General features: G+C 32.3%; 1 protein-coding gene across 1 annotated transcript in view; it reads right to left on the reverse strand.

Annotated features, from left to right (window-relative positions):
* Positions 1 to 19,786, reverse strand: part of LOC149808241 (putative ammonium transporter 1) — a 62,182-nt gene that overhangs the window by 24,893 nt on the left and 17,503 nt on the right. The window contains exons 5-6 of the mRNA XM_089950210.1: positions 16,379 to 16,476; positions 11,548 to 11,685 (exon numbers count right to left, since the gene is read on the reverse strand). Of these exons, the coding sequence (XP_089806336.1) occupies positions 11,548 to 11,685; positions 16,379 to 16,476 (236 nt within the window). The remainder of the gene's footprint in view (positions 1 to 11,547; positions 11,686 to 16,378; positions 16,477 to 19,786) is intronic.

Genomic DNA, 19,786 nt, shown 5'->3' on the forward strand with positions numbered 1-19,786 from the left:
GGTAGTAATTATACAAGGACTTGAATTTACAATAAGAAGTTGAATTTCTGTCTAAAGGTAGTAATTATACAAGGACTTGAATTTACAATAAGAAGCTGAATTTCTTTCTAAAGGTAGTAATTATACAAGGACTTGAATTTCAAAAAAGAAGTTGAATTTCTGTCTAAAGGTAGTAATTATACAATGACTTGAATTTACAGTAAGAAGTTGAATGTCTGTCTAAAGGTACTAATTATACAAGACCTTGAATTTACAGTAAGAAGTTGAATGTCTGTCTAAAGGTAGTAATTATACAAGGCCTTGAATTTACAGTAAGAAGTTGAATTTCTGTGTAAAGGTAGTAATTATACAAGGCCTTGAATGTACAGTAAGAAGTTGAATTTCTGATTAAACGTAGTAATTATACAAGGCCTTGAATTTACAGTAAGAAGTTGAATTTCTGTCTAAAGGTAGTAATTATACAAGGCCTTGAATGTACAGTAAGAAGTTGAATTTCTGACTAAACGTAGTAATTATACAAGGCCTTGAATTTACAGTAAGAAGTTGAATTTCTGACTAAAGGTAGTAATTATACAAGGACTTGAATTCACAATAAGAAGTTGAATTTCTGTCTAAAGGTAGTAATTATACAAGGACTTGAATTTACAATAAGAAGCTGAATTTCTGTCTAAAGGTAGTAATTATACAAGGACTTGAATTTACAATAAGAAGCTGAATTTCTTTCTAAAGGTAGTAATTATACAAGGACTTGAATTTCAAAAAAGAAGTTGAATTTCTGTGTAAAGGTAGTAATTATACAAGACCTTGAATTTACAGTAAGAAGTTGAATGTCTGTCTAAAGGTAGTAATTATACAAGGACTTGACTTTACAACAAGAAGTTGAATTTCTGATTAAACGTAGTAATTATACAAGGCCTTGAATTTACAGTAAGAAGTTGAATTTCTGTCTAAAGGTAGTAATTATACAAGGCCTTGAATGTACAGTAAGAAGTTGAATTTCTGACTAAACGTAGTAATTATACAAGGCCTTGAATTTACAGTAAGAAGTTGAATTTCTGACTAAAGGTAGTAATTATACAAGGACTTGAATTCACAATAAGAAGTTGAATTTCTGTCTAAAGGTAGTAATTATACAAGGACTTGAATTTACAATAAGAAGCTGAATTTCTGTCTAAAGGTAGTAATTATACAAGGACTTGAATTTACAATAAGAAGCTGAATTTCTTTCTAAAGGTAGTAATTATACAAGGACTTGAATTTCAAAAAAGAAGTTGAATTTCTGTCTAAAGGTAGTAATTATACAAGACCTTGAATTTACAGTAAGAAGTTGAATGTCTGTCTAAAGGTAGTAATTATACAAGGACTTGACTTTACAACAAGAAGTTGAATTTCTGATTAAACGTAGTAATTATACAAGGCCTTGAATTTACAGTAAGAAGTTGAATTTCTGTCTAAAGGTAGTAATTATACAAGGCCTTGAATGTACAGTAAGAAGTTGAATTTCTGACTAAACGTAGTAATTATACAAGGCCTTGAATTTACAGTAAGAAGTTGAATTTCTGACTAAAGGTAGTAATTATACAAGGACTTGAATTCACAATAAGAAGTTGAATTTCTGTCTAAAGGTAGTAATTATACAAGGACTTGAATTTACAATAACAAGCTGAATTTCTGTCTAAAGGTAGTAATTATACAAGGACTTGAATTTACAATAAGAAGCTGAATTTCTTTCTAAAGGTAGTAATTATACAAGGACTTGAATTTCAAAAAAGAAGTTGAATTTCTGTCTAAAGGTAGTAATTATACAAGACCTTGAATTTACAGTAAGAAGTTGAATTTCTGTCTAAAGGTAGTAATTATACAAGGCCTTGAATTTACAGTAAGAAGTTGAATTTCTGTGTAAAGGTAGTAATTATACAAGGCCTTGAATGTACAGTAAGAAGTTGAATTTCTGATTAAACGTAGTAATTATACAAGGCCTTGAATTTACAGTAAGAAGTTGAATTTCTGTCTAAAGGTAGTAATTATACAAGGCCTTGAATGTACAGTAAGAAGTTGAATTTCTGACTAAACGTAGTAATTATACAAGGCCTTGAATTTACAGTAAGAAGTTGAATTTCTGACTAAAGGTAGTAATTATACAAGGACTTGAATTCACAATAAGAAGTTGAATTTCTGTCTAAAGGTAGTAATTATACAAGGACTTGAATTTACAATAACAAGCTGAATTTCTGTCTAAAGGTAGTAATTATACAAGGACTTGAATTTACAATAAGAAGCTGAATTTCTTTCTAAAGGTAGTAATTATACAAGGACTTGAATTTCAAAAAAGAAGTTGAATTTCTGTCTAAAGGTAGTAATTATACAAGACCTTGAATTTACAGTAAGAAGTTGAATGTCTGTCTAAAGGTAGTAATTATACAAGGACTTGAATTTACAGTAAGAAGTTGAATGTCTGTCTAAAGGTAGTAATTATACAATGACTTGAATTTACAGTAAGAAGTTGAATGTCTGTCTAAAAGTAGTAATTATACAAGGACTTGACTTTACAACAAGAAGTTGAATTTCTGTCTAAAGGTAGTAATTATACAAGGCCTTGAATTTACAGTAAGAAGTTGAATTTCTGTCTAAAGGTAGTAATTATACAAGGACTTGAATTTACAATAAGAAGTTGAATTTCTGTCTAAAGGTAGTAATTATACAAGGACTTGAATTTACAATAAGAAGCTGAATTTCTTTCTAAAGGTAGTAATTATACAAGGACTTGAATTTCAAAAAAGAAGTTGAATTTCTGTCTAAAGGTAGTAATTATACAATGACTTGAATTTACAGTAAGAAGTTGAATGTCTGTCTAAAGGTACTAATTATACAAGACCTTGAATTTACAGTAAGAAGTTGAATGTCTGTCTAAAGGTAGTAATTATACAAGGCCTTGAATTTACAGTAAGAAGTTGAATTTCTGTGTAAAGGTAGTAATTATACAAGGCCTTGAATGTACAGTAAGAAGTTGAATTTCTGATTAAACGTAGTAATTATACAAGGCCTTGAATTTACAGTAAGAAGTTGAATTTCTGACGAAAGGTAGTAATTATACAAGGCCTTGAATTTACAGTAAGAAGTTGAATTTCTGACTAAAGGTAGTAATTATACAAGGACTTGAATGTACAGTAAGAAGTTGAATTTCTGATTAAACGTAGTAATTATACAAGGCCTTGAATTTACAGTAAGAAGTTGAATTTCTGACGAAAGGTAGTAATTATACAAGGGCTTGAATTTACAGTAAGAAGCTGAATTTCTTTTTAAAGGTAGTAATTATGCAAGACCTTGAAGTTACAGTAAGAAGTTGAATTTCTGACTAAAGGTAGTAATTATACAAGGACTTGAATTCACAGTAAGAAGTTGAATTTCTGTGTAAAGGTAGTAATTATACAAGGCCTTGAATGTACAGTAAGAAGTTGAATTTCTGACTAAACGTAGTAATTATACAAGGCCTTGAATTTACAGTAAGAAGTTGAATGTCTGTCTAAAGGTAGTAATTATACAAGGCCTTGAATTTACAGTAAGAAGTTGAATTTCTGACTAAAGGTAGTAATTATACAAGGACTTGAATTCACAATAAGAAGTTGAATTTCTGTCTAAAGGTAGTAATTATACAAGGACTTGAATTTACAATAACAAGCTGAATTTCTTTCTAAAGGTAGTAATTATACAAGGACTTGAATTTACAATAAGAAGCTGAATTTCTTTCTAAAGGTAGTAATTATACAAGGACTTGAATTTCAAAAAAGAAGTTGAATTTCTGTCTAAAGGTAGTAATTATACAAGACCTTGAATTTACAGTAAGAAGTTGAATTTCTGTCTAAAGGTAGTAATTATACAAGGCCTTGAATTTACAGTAAGAAGTTGAATTTCTGTGTAAAGGTAGTAATTATACAAGGCCTTGAATGTACAGTAAGAAGTTGAATTTCTGATTAAACGTAGTAATTATACAAGGCCTTGAATTTACAGTAAGAAGTTGAATTTCTGTCTAAAGGTAGTAATTATACAAGGCCTTGAATGTACAGTAAGAAGTTGAATTTCTGACTAAACGTAGTAATTATACAAGGCCTTGAATTTACAGTAAGAAGTTGAATTTCTGACTAAAGGTAGTAATTATACAAGGACTTGAATTCACAATAAGAAGTTGAATTTCTGTCTAAAGGTAGTAATTATACAAGGACTTGAATTTACAATAAGAAGCTGAATTTCTGTCTAAAGGTAGTAATTATACAAGGACTTGAATTTACAATAAGAAGCTGAATTTCTTTCTAAAGGTAGTAATTATACAAGGACTTGAATTTCAAAAAAGAAGTTGAATTTCTGTCTAAAGGTAGTAATTATACAAGACCTTGAATTTACAGTAAGAAGTTGAATGTCTGTCTAAAGGTAGTAATTATACAAGGACTTGAATTTACAGTAAGAAGTTGAATGTCTGTCTAAAGGTAGTAATTATACAATGACTTGAATTTACAGTAAGAAGTTGAATGTCTGTCTAAAAGTAGTAATTATACAAGGACTTGACTTTACAACAAGAAGTTGAATTTCTGTCTAAAGGTAGTAATTATACAAGGCCTTGAATTTACAGTAAGAAGTTGAATTTCTGTCTAAAGGTAGTAATTATACAAGGACTTGAATTTACAATAAGAAGCTGAATTTCTTTCTAAAGGTAGTAATTATACAAGGACTTGAATTTCAAAAAAGAAGTTGAATTTCTGTCTAAAGGTAGTAATTATACAATGACTTGAATTTACAGTAAGAAGTTGAATGTCTGTCTAAAGGTACTAATTATACAAGACCTTGAATTTACAGTAAGAAGTTGAATGTCTGTCTAAAGGTAGTAATTATACAAGGCCTTGAATTTACAGTAAGAAGTTGAATTTCTGTGTAAAGGTAGTAATTATACAAGGCCTTGAATGTACAGTAAGAAGTTGAATTTCTGATTAAACGTAGTAATTATACAAGGCCTTGAATTTACAGTAAGAAGTTGAATTTCTGACGAAAGGTAGTAATTATACAAGGCCTTGAATTTACAGTAAGAAGTTGAATTTCTGACTAAAGGTAGTAATTATACAAGGACTTGAATGTACAGTAAGAAGTTGAATTTCTGATTAAACGTAGTAATTATACAAGGCCTTGAATTTACAGTAAGAAGTTGAATTTCTGACGAAAGGTAGTAATTATACAAGGGCTTGAATTTACAGTAAGAAGCTGAATTTCTTTTTAAAGGTAGTAATTATGCAAGACCTTGAAGTTACAGTAAGAAGTTGAATTTCTGACTAAAGGTAGTAATTATACAAGGACTTGAATTCACAGTAAGAAGTTGAATTTCTGTGTAAAGGTAGTAATTATACAAGGCCTTGAATGTACAGTAAGAAGTTGAATTTCTGACTAAACGTAGTAATTATACAAGGCCTTGAATTTACAGTAAGAAGTTGAATGTCTGTCTAAAGGTAGTAATTATACAAGGCCTTGAATTTACAGTAAGAAGTTGAATTTCTGACGAAAGGTAGTAATTATACAAGGCCTTGAATTTACAGTAAGAAGTTGAATTTCTGTGTAAAGGTAGTAATTATACAAGGCCTTGAATGTACAGTAAGAAGTTGAATTTCTGACTAAACGTAGTAATTATACAAGGCCTTGAATGTACAGTAAGAAGTTGAATGTCTGTCTAAAGGTAGTAATTATACAAGGCCTTGAATTTACAGTAAGAAGTTGAATGTCTGTCTAAAGGTAGTAATTATACAAGGACTTGAATTTACAGTAAGAAGTTGAATGTCTGTCTAAAGGTAGTAATTATACAAGGACTTGACTTTACAACAAGAAGTTGAATTTCTGTCTAAAGGTAGTAATTATACAAGGCCTTGAATTTACAGTAAGAAGTTGAATTTCTGTCTAAAGGTAGTAATTATACAAGGCCTTGAATGTACAGTAAGAAGTTGAATTTCTGACTAAACGTAGTAATTATACAAGGCCTTGAATTTACAGTAAGAAGTTGAATTTCTGACTAAAGGTAGTAATTATACAAGGACTTGAATTCACAATAAGAAGTTGAATTTCTGTCTAAAGGTAGTAATTATACAAGGACTTGAATTTACAATAAGAAGCTGAATTTCTGTCTAAAGGTAGTAATTATACAAGGACTTGAATTTACAATAAGAAGCTGAATTTCTTTCTAAAGGTAGTAATTATACAAGGACTTGAATTTCAAAAAAGAAGTTGAATTTCTGTCTAAAGGTAGTAATTATACAAGACCTTGAATTTACAGTAAGAAGTTGAATGTCTGTCTAAAGGTAGTAATTATACAAGGACTTGAATTTACAGTAAGAAGTTGAATGTCTGTCTAAAGGTAGTAATTATACAAGGACTTGAATTTACAGTAAGAAGTTGAATGTCTGTCTAAAGGTAGTAATTATACAAGGACTTGACTTTACAACAAGAAGTTGAATTTCTGTCTAAAGGTAGTAATTATACAACTTTAGAGAGAAGAAAAGCAGAATTAGAGGAATCTAGGAAAAAATACATAGAAGGTGTTATATTAAGATCTAAAGCTAGATGGTATGAATTTGGGGAAAAAAGCACAAAGTACTTTTTAAATCTTGAAAAAAGAAACTATGTTAATAAGACAATAAAGGAAATTATTTTAGATGATGGGACAAATATATCTGACCAAATAGATATTTTAGAAGCACAAAAACAGTTTTATATGGAATTGTTCAAAAGTAGAACTGCTCAGCTTGATGATGAGGCTATTCATGAAACTCGAAATAGATTTTTTAATCACAATATTAAACTTAGTCGAGAGGAAAGAGAATCATGCGAGGGTCTGCTTACAATTAATGAATTTGGTATGTCTCTAAAACGGATGGAAAATGGAAAAAGTCCTGGCTCGGATGGATTCACTGTAGAGTTCTATAAATTCTTTTGGAAGTCTCTGGGGGGATTTATATGTAGATCAATAAATTACGGATATACTGTAGGAAAACTTTCAGATTTTCAGACTCAAGGAGTCATCACCTGTCTACCAAAGGAGGAAAAAGACAGAAGATATTTTAAAAACTGGAGACCTATATATCACTTTTAAATACTGATTATAAGATTGCTTCGGGAGCAATTGCAGCTAGGATTAAAAAGGTTCTTCCATCAATAATCAGCGATACTCAGAAAGGATATATGAAGGGTAGATTCATTGGAGAAAACACCAGACTATTATATGATATCATGGACCAACTTGAGAATGAAAACAGATATGGTTTATTATTGTTAATAGATTTCGAAAAAGCCTTTGACTCAGTTAACTGGATCTTTGTAGAAGAAGCTCTACAATCTTTTAATTTTGGTGATTCCGTTTGTAAGTGGTTTAAACTGTTTTGTAATGACTCTAATAGTTGTGTTATAAATAATGGACATATGTCATCTTTTTTCAGACTTGAAAGAGGATGTCGTCAAGGAGATCCCCTTGCACCTTATTTGTTTATCATTGGAGTTGAGATTTTAGCTATAACTTTAAAGCAAAACGTGGATGTACGGGGAGTAATCTTTGACGCCAGTGAATATAAATTGGGTCAGTATGCCGATGACGCTTTTATTCTTCTTGATGGATCTAGTTTTTCTCTTGAAGCAACTATGAATATCTTGCAAGGTTTTTCTCTATTATCGGGACTTAAATGTAACATAACAAAAACAAAAGCTATTTGGATTGGAAACAGAAAATTTTCTAATGAAAGAATATGTCCCGAAATGGGCCTAATTTGGTCCTCTTCTAACTTTACACTCCTTGGCATAGAATTTTCTCCAGATTTACAACAGATGGTGGAAATCAATTATATGAAGAAACTAACAAAGGCAAAACGAATACTGGCAAGCTGGAGTCAAAGACATCTATCAATAGTTGGTAAAGTAATTGTTGTAAAGACTCTTGTTCTGCCCATATTCATACATCTTTTTTCAGCACTTCCTAACCCATCAGCAAAAGTTGAAGCAGAACTAAATCGCATGTTATTTAAATTTGTATGGGGCGGAAAAGTAGAGAGAATAAAACGTGATATACTAGTTTCCCCAGAAAACGAGGGAGGACTAAATATGATACACATATTTTCATTCATTAGGTATATTAAGATAAGATGGGTTAAAAGATTGCTGGAAAAGGAAAATGGAACGTGGCAGAACTTAGTCAATACAACTATACTCAGAAATAAAAAGGATATTTGGAATTTAGGGAGAAGGAAATTAGAAGAATTTTGTAAGTTCATTAAAAACAGTTTTTGGAGAGATGTAATTTTGGCAGTATCTAAATGGAAAGAAGAACCGCAAAATCCTAACGAGTATCTATCCATGAGTATTTTAAATTTTGTCCCCCCTAAAATGATCTATCAATACAAATCCTGGACAGAAGCTGGTTTTGAAATTCTGAACGATCTAGTAGATGTTCACGGTAATTTAATACCTTTTGAGATAATAAAACAAAAAACTGGAAGCGATGATTTCTTGAAATACTTCTCCTTAATATCCAGAATTCCTAAAGCATGGAAAGATGCCATAAAAAACCACCTAGTACATAATAATTTTGATAAGCAGGAGGATAAAATAACGAACTTGCGAAAACAAGATTCACTCAAGTTTATTTACAAAGATCTTTTACAGGAAGCTAAAAGGCAACACACTGCGAAGCAAGAAACTTGGATGCAAGTATTAAATAAAAATATAAGTAGTGAGGAGTGGTCTGATATATATAGCCGGGCAAAATGCTGTACCAAGGATACCAAGTTGATCTCTTTTAACTTTAAATTAATCCATAGAATAATCGCTACTAATGATTTTCTTAAAAGAATTAACATATTTGATGACAACAAATGTACTTTCTGTAAGAGTGAAACTGAAAGTATTGAGCATCTCTTTTATGACTGCAGTATTACTTCACAGTTTTGGTACCGTTTTAATGAAGTTTTTGCACCTTTTTGCCCAAATATTGTACATCTGTCCAAAAAAGAAACATTTTTAGGAAGTGAACAACTGGACAGTTTGGGTAATTTTCTGCTTATTTTGGCAAAATATTATATTTATACTTGCAGATTCAATATGAAAAATCCTTCTATTTTTGCTTTTAAGCAAATAGTTGCAATGCATAAGAACATTGAAAATTACACTGCCAAGGTAAATAAAAAAGAGGACCAATTTCTTCAAAAATGGACCTCAACAATGAACATTTAACTTGTCTCTGACTTGAGGGTAAACAGGAACAAAATACTGTAATATCACAAAAGCCATGTCACCTAGATTTTGGCCATATGCATGTGTATATGCGAGTGTGTGTGTGTGTGGTTTTCTTTTTTACTTTCTCTGTAGATTATATTTATTATCCCTAGATTATCTGATAACCAGAAATGTTTGATTGTAAGGTGATCCTGGGATGGTTCCCCGACCCAGTGGTCAACCTATTACGGGGTTAATAAAAAAAAACAAAAAAAAAAAAAAAAAAAAAAAAAAAAAAAAAAGGAATTACTGAACAAACTAAAAAAAAAAAAAAAAAAAAAAAAAAAAAAAAAAAAAAAAAAAAAAAAAGTTGAATTTCTGACGAAAGGTAGTAATTATACAAGGCCTTGAATTTACAGTAAGAAGTTGAATTTCTGTGTAAAGGTAGTAATTATACAAGGACTTGAATTTACGATAAGAAGTTGAATTTCTGACTAAAGGTAGTAATTATACAAGGACTTGAATTTACAATAAGAAGTTGAATTTCCGTCTAAAGGTAGTAATTATACAAGGACTTGAATTTACAATAGGATGTTGAATTTCTGTCTAAAGGTAGTAATTATACAAGGACTTGAATTTAAAAAAAGAAGTTGAATTTCTGTGTAAAGGTAGTAATTATACAAGGGCTTGAATTTACAGTAAGAAGTTGAATTTCTGTCTAAAGGTAGTAATTATACAAGGACTTGAATTTACAATAGGATGTTGAATTTCTGTCTAAAGGTAGTAATTATACAAGGACTTGAATTTACAGTAAAAAGTTGAATTTCTGTCCAAAGGTACTAATTATACAAGGACTTGACTTTACAACAAGAAGTTGAATTTCTGTCTAAAGGTAGTAATTATACAAGGACTTGAATTTACAGTAAGAAGTTGAATTTCTGTCCAAAGGTACTAATTATACAAGGACTTGACTTTACAACAAGAAGTTGAATTTCTGTCTAAAGGTAGTAATTATACAAGGACTTGAATTTACGATAAGAAGTTGAATTTCTGTCTAAAGGTAGTAATTATACAAGGACTTGAATTTACAGTAAGAAGTTGAATTTCGGTCTAAAGGTAGTAATTATACAAGGACTTGAATTTACGATAAGAAGTTGAATTTCTGTCTAAAGGTAGTAATTATACAAGGACTTGAATTTACAGTAAGAAGTTGAATTTCGGTCTAAAGGTAGTAATTATACAAGGACTTGAATTTATAATAAGAAGCTGGATTTCTGTCATAAAGTAGTAATTATACAATGACTTAAATTTACGATAAGAAGCTGAATTTCAATTAGAATAGTTTTCCATGATTTTTGACCCCAGACAGTCTGAGATTTATCGAAATTGGAAGAGTGAGCTCTTAGAATAAAAAGATATTGTTTTGACAAAAACCGAAGGTCACGGTCAACTATTGTCTGCATAAATTAGCATAAATTAGCAGTTTGGTGAGAAACGATATATAATCATTAATAAATTCATAGTCCTTTATGTACCCCATTTCTCTAATGCAACATTTTCACGAAATGTTAACCAGTTTAATATCAACAGCACTGAAGACGACGATGAAAAAATGTTATTCCATTAACTCATTTATAAAATTGACTAATCCAGTAATCTTAACAGTTGGAGCCCTACCGCAGTTGTACCAAATGGTGCACCAGTAACCTAAGATTTGTAAAATAAGCTATTGTTATCTACTTTAAGAATATTTTTCAGGAACATAATTTGAAAATAAAACTTATAAGTACAATCCGTTTATTCAGTAAAAGACAAATATGATTAATTTAGATGTGCCAATAACTTAGACGGTTTTCAATCAAGCCTGTTATCAATGAAGACTATTATCAATGAAGATTGTTATCAGTGAAGATTGTTATCAATGATGATTGCTATTGATGTAGACTGCTATCAGGGAAGATTGTTAGCAACGAAGACTGTTACCGATGAAGATTGTTATTAATGAAGATACCAACAGCAATTTTTGAGATTATCCAGAGACAAGTTCAAGGCCATTGAGCTTCAGTTTGAGTGCAGTGTTACTAAAGACCTGTATGAAATTATCCAGTTGTTGTCGGAGCGTTATCTTCCTATATTTTACTACGAACACTTTCCAAAGCATTTATATGTGTTAATTATATATGTGGTATATATAATTATATATGTTGTATACATCTCACTTTATGGCCAGGAATATCGTTGGCAAGAAAAAATGGCACACATTACATGCTATTAAAACATAATATTTATCTGGTATTTCGAATCGAAAGAAAGACTTACCGGTACGGAATGTCCCCTGATAAGGGCTGTAGTTTTAGTGATCTTATGAAATCTACCAATCCTCGGTCCCACCAGCGCGGCCCCCACAAACGAAGCCACGCCCCCTACCACGTGCACCACTCCACTTCCGGAAAAATCCTTTAAAATTCCAAGATAACATGCAAACAATTATTAAAACTGAGTAAAGGCTTTAATTGTTTCGGACAGAGGGAGTCAATATACAATGGCTTCTATGAATCTAAGGCTACTTTAGTGTAGTTGTACAGCACGCAGACGATATTATCGCACGCTAGTATTATGCAATGAGGGTTGGGGAGTTGGATACGCTCATTTCAGCTTGATCTGTTTCATAATTCATTTGGTTTACCATCTTTTTACCATCTAAACCTCGCCTCTTAGTACAGTAAAGTTTTGTAGATCATTTATTTTGTTCTTTCAATTTAGCGTTTTTCAAACCCGCAAGGTTCAAATTAATGTTTAACAATAACACATATTTATATTACTGAAAGATTTTTCGTTATTTTAAAAATTAATTTATTTCAATCTTCGTTAATCCAGAAAGGAATGTGAGCAATATTTTCCTGTCGTTCAAATAAATGCATATTTCTTTTTGAAAATGATGTCAGATAGAGGAAAATGGAGAAACTGGTACACGTAAACAAGAAACCCATCATATTGTCGTTTACGTGTAAGCGGTCCACTTAAACAAGAAACCCGTCAGATTGTCGTTTATGTTTAAGCGGTCCACGTAAACAAGAAACCCGTCATATTGTCGTTTACGTGTAAGCGGTCCAAATAAACAAGAAACCCGTTATAATGTCGTTTACATGTAATCGGTCCACTTAAACAAGAAACCCGTCATATTGTTGTTTACGTATAATAGGTCCACTTACACAAGGAACCCGTGACGTTGTCGTTTACGTGCAAGCGGTCCGCTTAAACAAGGAACCCGTCACATTGTCGTTTACGTGTAATCGGTGCGCTTAAACAAGGAACCCGTCACATTGTCGTTATAAGAGCAGCCTGTTTTTCATTCAGTGTTGCTTTACATATCTACGTAATTTTTCTCATACCTCCATGACGAAAAATCCAATAAACACGATTTCTCATCCAAGCAAACCCTGCATGAACTATATGTAGTGTCCCAGTTACAAGGTGCTATTGGGGTACTTAGGACACTTAAAATTTACATAAAGGGCGCACTGAGCTGCATCCTATATCTTTTTCTAAAATTTCAAGTGTAGCCGGCAGCAGACAAAATAGAATTTATAAAAAGTGGTAAAAATACCGATGGGACTCAACAGTGACGAAAAAAGAAAGGTTATACAGACAACACCTAGAGTTGTTTACAACCTTAAGATAGCTATTCGAGATTTTCATTCTGGCGTAACCCTGCAATAAATATAAGACCTTTGAATTCCCTAGCAAAATAAGAATAAAGAAAGTGCAAAGTGAAAGTATGGATGACTGTAATAATATGTTGACTCCATAAATTATCCAAGTGTGTTCCCATGATAAATACTATAACCACGTTTTGACATTAGCAATAGTATGATACTATATCCATCCATAAACATTCTCCTTCAAAACCGCTGGATCGAAATTCACAAACCATGTTGCCTATCCTTGTCCATACGGTAAGAATTTACAAGAGGGGTATCATTTTTGGCTTACTTTCCGGTGATCCCTTAAGATGGGAAAGGGGAAGGGGTCAAAGGTCAAATTATGTCAATGTATATTTACAGGGTATTGTTATGATGTACAGTATTGTTTATCAAAGTTTGTCCATGATGTTGATAGTTGGAACACATACGGATTTCGCAATTATGACTCATAGTCCACAATCGGGTGTGATATGGTGTGCGTTTGTGTGTGTGCTGGCGGGCATGCGTAGGAGGGTAGGAGGAGGTTGTCACTATAATGAATAGTGTGGGTAATTCCATAGATGTAGATGTAGCTCTGGTTCATAATTGTGTGAAAGCAAAATTCTCGGCATCCTATCAAATATAAGCTAATATCTGTTGTTGGATGGAGCTGTTTATGCTTTGTTGCCCATAACAGGTTGATCTTCTTCTTATTATTATTATTATTATTATTATTATTGATGGTGATGGTGATCCTATTGTTGTAGCTATCGTTGTCATCTCAAACTTCGTATATGTAACGTATTAGCTCGCGCTACCAAATTTGCATCTAAGCAGCATATGCACGCTTTACATTTCGCTGCTTTAGTCCCCACCCACCCCTTTCATATTCACCATCCCGTGCCCTCTCTAAGAATAATAATCACAATCTTAAGTCCCATCGATAAATATAAGTACTCTGATCTCATTTGAAAGCGTGAATGTAAAATTTTCATTGTAACGGTATATTTTATTTATTAAAGAATGTTATAGGACTGAAAAATACATACTGATTAAACCCGCATTCAATCAACAGACATATCAAAATGGCGGCTTTTGATTGGTTTCATGCCAGTTATGACGTAGAGGTAAATTAATAGTATGTGTGTGTCACTGTAAACAGTGTTTTATGCACGTGCATCTACTTCAGCAATTAGGCGTTCTCAAGGGAAGGTTTTACAAAGTACAGAACATTAAATTAAAATTTAAATTAAATTGAATAAAATTAAAAAAGAAAATTAAACCTCGTTTTCAGAATTGAAAGAGCTATTGTGGTTTGTTCCTATTAATACGTGCCTGTGTTGTTATTTATTTATATTACTTATTTATTTATTTACATATTTTTTTATTTTATTTTATTTTGCTGCGGCTGACAATCCTATTTCAATAAAAATTATTAGACTGGATAAAACCTTATGTATGCAATGTATGGCATTTTTGTTTCTGTGCTTAGTGAAGCGTTTCAAACTGATGGTCTTTTTGATGGATTATTCGGAGCCTTAATGTTTTGTTTATTTTGAAGTCAAACGTCTTATTTGCACCTTATGGGTTACTTTGGGAAAATGTTGTCAATTATCATTAAGGGACAAGAGAAATTAACTGCGTATTTTCTGTGATGAAGGGGAATACGTGTCAATAGTAGGAAACATCAGACAACAGTAGGGGAGATATGTATGATTATTTTTTGTTTGGAAAAAGAGGGAGCACAAGCCTATAATTTCAAGGAACAATAATACATGGCCCCCTCCCCATAGGAGGGCCTCATCAATGTAGAACATAATATTTTAGGTCGTAAAATAGTTAGTCAATCACGATTCTTATAATCTTTTTTGTAATTTGATGCTTTGCATATCTTAAGTTATGTTGTCATTTATGTTTTTACTTTGACGAGTCAGAAGTGTAGTAACAATGAATGATGTTTTAAGCAACATTTGAATCCCATTCCGATTTACTATACAAGAAAACGAATAAACAATTTTAATTTAAAATTTGTGAATTTGTTGTCTCGCCTGCAAATACGATTCAGTGGCTTTGATACACAGCGAAAAGCGATCCCCATAACACTGACCTTTAACCTTTTAAACACACATTTCTTATGGCGCTTTTCTCCTCTTGTAGAAACGGACACGAGATGTATCCAATCGATAAAGACATGAGATGAATCCATTTGACAAAGATATTAGATGTATCCACTTGACGTGGACACGAGATGTGTCTATTTGATGAAGACACGAGAAGATACGAGACGTATCCACCTGATGAATTGTTATGTATAGTTATATCATGTGTATTATTTTCATGAAAATAGTTTGCAAGGGTAATTTATTTAATAACATTTTAAATACTAATTTTCCCCAATGATCAGAAGTTTGTACCTTAAAGAACATGTCACTCTTGTATTAAATGCGTATTTATTCATGAGATTTTAAGGTTGTGTTGTACATCAAGTAAACGTCACGTGATCGGATTTTAGGACATGAGTTCTGAAAGGCCGGGCTGACCTAACTTTTGATTAGTCCGTGTTAAAATAGCTGATCAGTCTAAAGTTGAAATTATATATATTTAAGCTATCTATCGAATTTTAATAGTCTATATATGACAATTATTACGTAGAAGTATACATTCTTTGTAGTAAACACCAGTTTCGAAAGTTATTCAGTTATATTGAGAGGATTCATTTATTTAATGTTATCATTCGTTGAAATCACAGTGCTTAACGTGTTCAGATTAATTGAAATAATAGCCTTCACTGGATTAATGTAAATTCATTTAATGACATTTTGGGATGATATCGTATTGATTCTTCAGTACTGTTAGTACATCAGTACATTACTGACCATCATTCAGAATAACTTTAAGATTCTGAGATCATCCCTAAAGATGATCCATGCACATGGCGAATCTGCCTAAAAGTATTATACATATCCATAAATGTGATTAAAAGCTTTAAAAAAATAAGCGGAAAATATAACTTTAAACAACTAACCACTGTAAACTTCACCTTTCAACTGGTAGCAAAAACTTCCCTAGATATAGTATTTATCCAATTGTAAATTTCTTTGCAATATCACATAATAATGAAGCTCAGCAATATATTTCGTTAGAAAAATTCGACTATTATTCCGAACTTCGACTTAAAAATCGCTCTTTTTCCTCGACCTTTGACCGTGCAGATATGTTTCTTCTCCACGACACAGTTTGTAGACAACGTTTGAATATAATCAACTCATGCTAAAGGGATATTTGGACCTATGCAAAAGAACAATTTGAACCAAAAGATTGGCACAGCATATGCGTCTGACGAACGCTAAATTTTAAAGTATCAGGACGACGGATGGAAAAATATCATAAGTACTATGTCTCGCCTACTGTCACAGGCAAGCAAAATGCATGTAAATTTTCGAATCTGAACTTGTCTTTTGACTTACCCTGTATCCTATTTGACCTATGTCGCCGCCGTAATCTACTCCTTTGTAAAGAAATCCCCCAGCCCAAGTCCAGTGCGTTACTAATGGATAGATAAAGCCTGGTGGGGAAAAAAAGTTGTGAAACAAAGTTAAGCGTTCTAAAGAAATCGCAATTATTATATAAATAGCAACGACAGATATGTGATGTTCATTATATGATATTACCCAACGGCAGCAGCAAAGAAAGAAAAGGAAGGAAGAGAGTGGAGTAGGAGTTGGAGCAGAAAAAAGTTATTCATGCCAGAAAAAAATTCGCAATTTATGAGGTTATCCCATTAAAAAATTGCATTAATAATGGTACCTTTTTAACGGTTTTTACTTATTGCATGTCGGCAGCAGAATGTCTGTAATATTAACTGTGCCTTAAATTCCGAAAAGAAATAGTTCGTCGTATTTAACTTTGCAACTTTAAAACTTCAAAATGCGTGTATTTGAAAACTGATCGGCAGACCCTGTACATGTATGTGGCATGATCCATGTAATGCTTAATAATTCCAGTATCAAGGTGGTATTTAAGAATGTTGGATTTTTTTAAAAATAATTTTGGTCAAAAATCGAAATGTCTAAGTTTCCAACATTTGGATTTTCGGTCAAAATCTAAGTCTTAAAAATTTCGAAGTTCAGGCATTTGAAGACATTTCATAAAAGCTAAAGAGTGTTAGATATTTGTTTGAATTTTGTTAACTTCGAACTTTTTAGAGTTTGGATGAAAATTTAAAAAACGAATCAAGTATATTGTCCCATTTTCCTTTGGATAGTATGCGAACTAGATATTCCCCTGTTAATTTTTAAGCATTTTGTAAACGCTGCGTTTTGACTTTGGTTCTAGTTATGATTATGGTGTATGAAATAAATGAAAATATAAAAAATAAAAACAAACTAGAGATAAATAACTAACTTACAATAATCTTTACAGAGACTTCACATTATTTTTCAGTTGTATGCTGGCAATATTTAAAATCATTGTTTTATTCCTTTACATACTTTAAAGTGAGAACACACCATATTTATTGGAAATTCCAAACAGGGTAAACATCGAGGTGACTTTCAGATCCTTTATGTTAGTATTAATTTGCATTCGTCCCTTAATTATGTCCAAGCAGAAAAGAAAGAAATCTCAATCAGGACTACCTGTTGTTTTGGCCTTTTATTGGAATGAGGGGCTTATTCCACTAGATAAGATGTTACACTGCATGCATCGATAATGTATAGTATGGTAGAATTATATTCCATACAGTATCTATTTACTGTGTGAACTAAGCCGTAATAACTTTTCCACTTTAAAGGTCAAATGGACGGGTCATGTTGGTCTAGCTACCAAAGCATATATACAGGGCTAACGCTGCGATTGCAATATGCTCAAAACACATGCTTAATTCTCATGTGAGGTCGGTTTTGCCTTGTCAGTATTTTGCTTTGTACTTTCTAGAAAATTTTCAGCCAAGGGAACATAACCAACATCGTCTTGGAAATGTCCAGGCATATGATAAATATGTTGTGGTTTTCAAAATGAATTCGACTCTCTGTGTTTGGGGTAATGCAAACATTAAAGTTAATTTCTTTACTTTAACAAATGTTCATCTTAATGTACTCGCTGACATAACTTATCAGACCTGTAAATAGTATTTTCAGATTTTATTTATTTATCTTTCTTATTATATTTTCCTGACATTTGCTTACGATATTTTCCAGTTTTCCCTAATATAGTGTGCAATGTGTTCCTTGATTGCCCATCGAACACGGTCAAAGAGATATTTGCTTTACTTTGGGCTTTATGTGACGTTTAGACTCTATATTTTTGCCAAATCCCGAATAACCTTAAACAAATGTATTTTCTTTGTTTTATACCATAGACACATGAATGTTTTATTACATTTACAGCATTTATATTTCAGTAATAATCCGTTCCCAAAATTGTGTTATAAATTTTTTTAAAGCAGACAAGTGGGTAGTCATCGATATTTATTATGAAGAACATGAACCAAAACATAGGCAGCGCCCTTTTGACGAAAATGTTGTATAACTAAAAATTAAATGCCATTGGACACGTATGATTTATTTCTACACTGATACTCGAGATGAACGTAGTTTGTTGTCACCCATTTCTTTTATAATCAGAAAATACTTCTGGTTAATGCTTTGCAGTTCTTTTATAATAATCCCTGCCACACCTTCGCCCCAAATTAGTTTCTTTTGACATATTATGGAAGAAATAAAATCAAGCAACGAATCCTAATTAAATTCCTGCAAATCCCAGGTATAAAATGTCGGATTCATTTGTACAACCCACCACGTATTAATTAATCACAAGCAATGGACTCTTCAGAGACCAGATAGATAATGATCCGCTGACTGTTACTTTTGGAGAAGGTGTTAAGCTAAGACGAGTCCCCCTCCCACCCCCGCCCAACACCCATACAAAATACATTTTTTATATGGTTAACATTGAACTACGTGTTTGGAGTGTGTTCTGCGAGAAAATGGAGAGTATTCCGTACATTGTCATTCTATCACAAGATGAATGTCCTCAGTGACATTGAGAAATACACAAACTTCATCTGACACGTGAACTAGGTGAATTCGAGGGAAACTGACCAATGAAATGAATGTGCGTTTCAACACAGTTAACAATGGACATTTTACCATTGCTGTCGGCTTAGTTGCATTTAAGTCAATTTAGGTACTGAAACTAATGTGTAAAAAAAAATCACGTGGCTATGCAAACTAGTAAATACTTACAAGTAGAGGAAGCATTTAATCATTGTTATATTTTGGTCTCAATATTTTATTTCAGGGCATTTTCAACAATCCATTTGATAATTCAAATATATTCTGAACTTTGCTTATTCTTTATCTAGTTCACAATTCACTCTCTTCTCGACCCATCGTTCCACACGTGCAGTCATGTTTCAATATGCTTATTGCGTGGGCGAGGCGAAGCCAACTAATACTTTTAACGATCAGGTTGTTGTTTGTTTGTTTTTTTAATTTTGTGCAGGGGACTACCCGGCCGATAGGTTTTAACCGTGTCCGGTTTCTCCAAACGACCCCCTTCTTTCACCCCAATTTAGTCAACCATACAACTACGTTTCGGTGTTTTAATTGTATTCCCGACACCGCAAAAAAAGACAAAAGGGCGTGGGTAATGGAGAACTCGACCCGGCAAGATCATGTTTTTGTCTTAAAACCATGTCGGGACGGATATTTCCGGGTAGTGCAAAAACCCGGCCAGGTGCGGTTACCAGGTCATCCTTAAATATGACCCAATAAAGATGTACTTAATAAGTAGAACGTGACAACGTTTGCAAAACGGGTGCAAAGTAAACGAGTTTGAAACGTACATCTAAAGAAGGTATTTGACTCTGATGA

This window comes from Sinohyriopsis cumingii, chromosome 1 (genome assembly GCF_028554795.1).
Source record: "Sinohyriopsis cumingii isolate HCF-2022 chromosome 1, ASM2855479v2, whole genome shotgun sequence".
Taxonomy (NCBI): Eukaryota; Metazoa; Mollusca; class Bivalvia; order Unionida; family Unionidae; genus Sinohyriopsis; species Sinohyriopsis cumingii.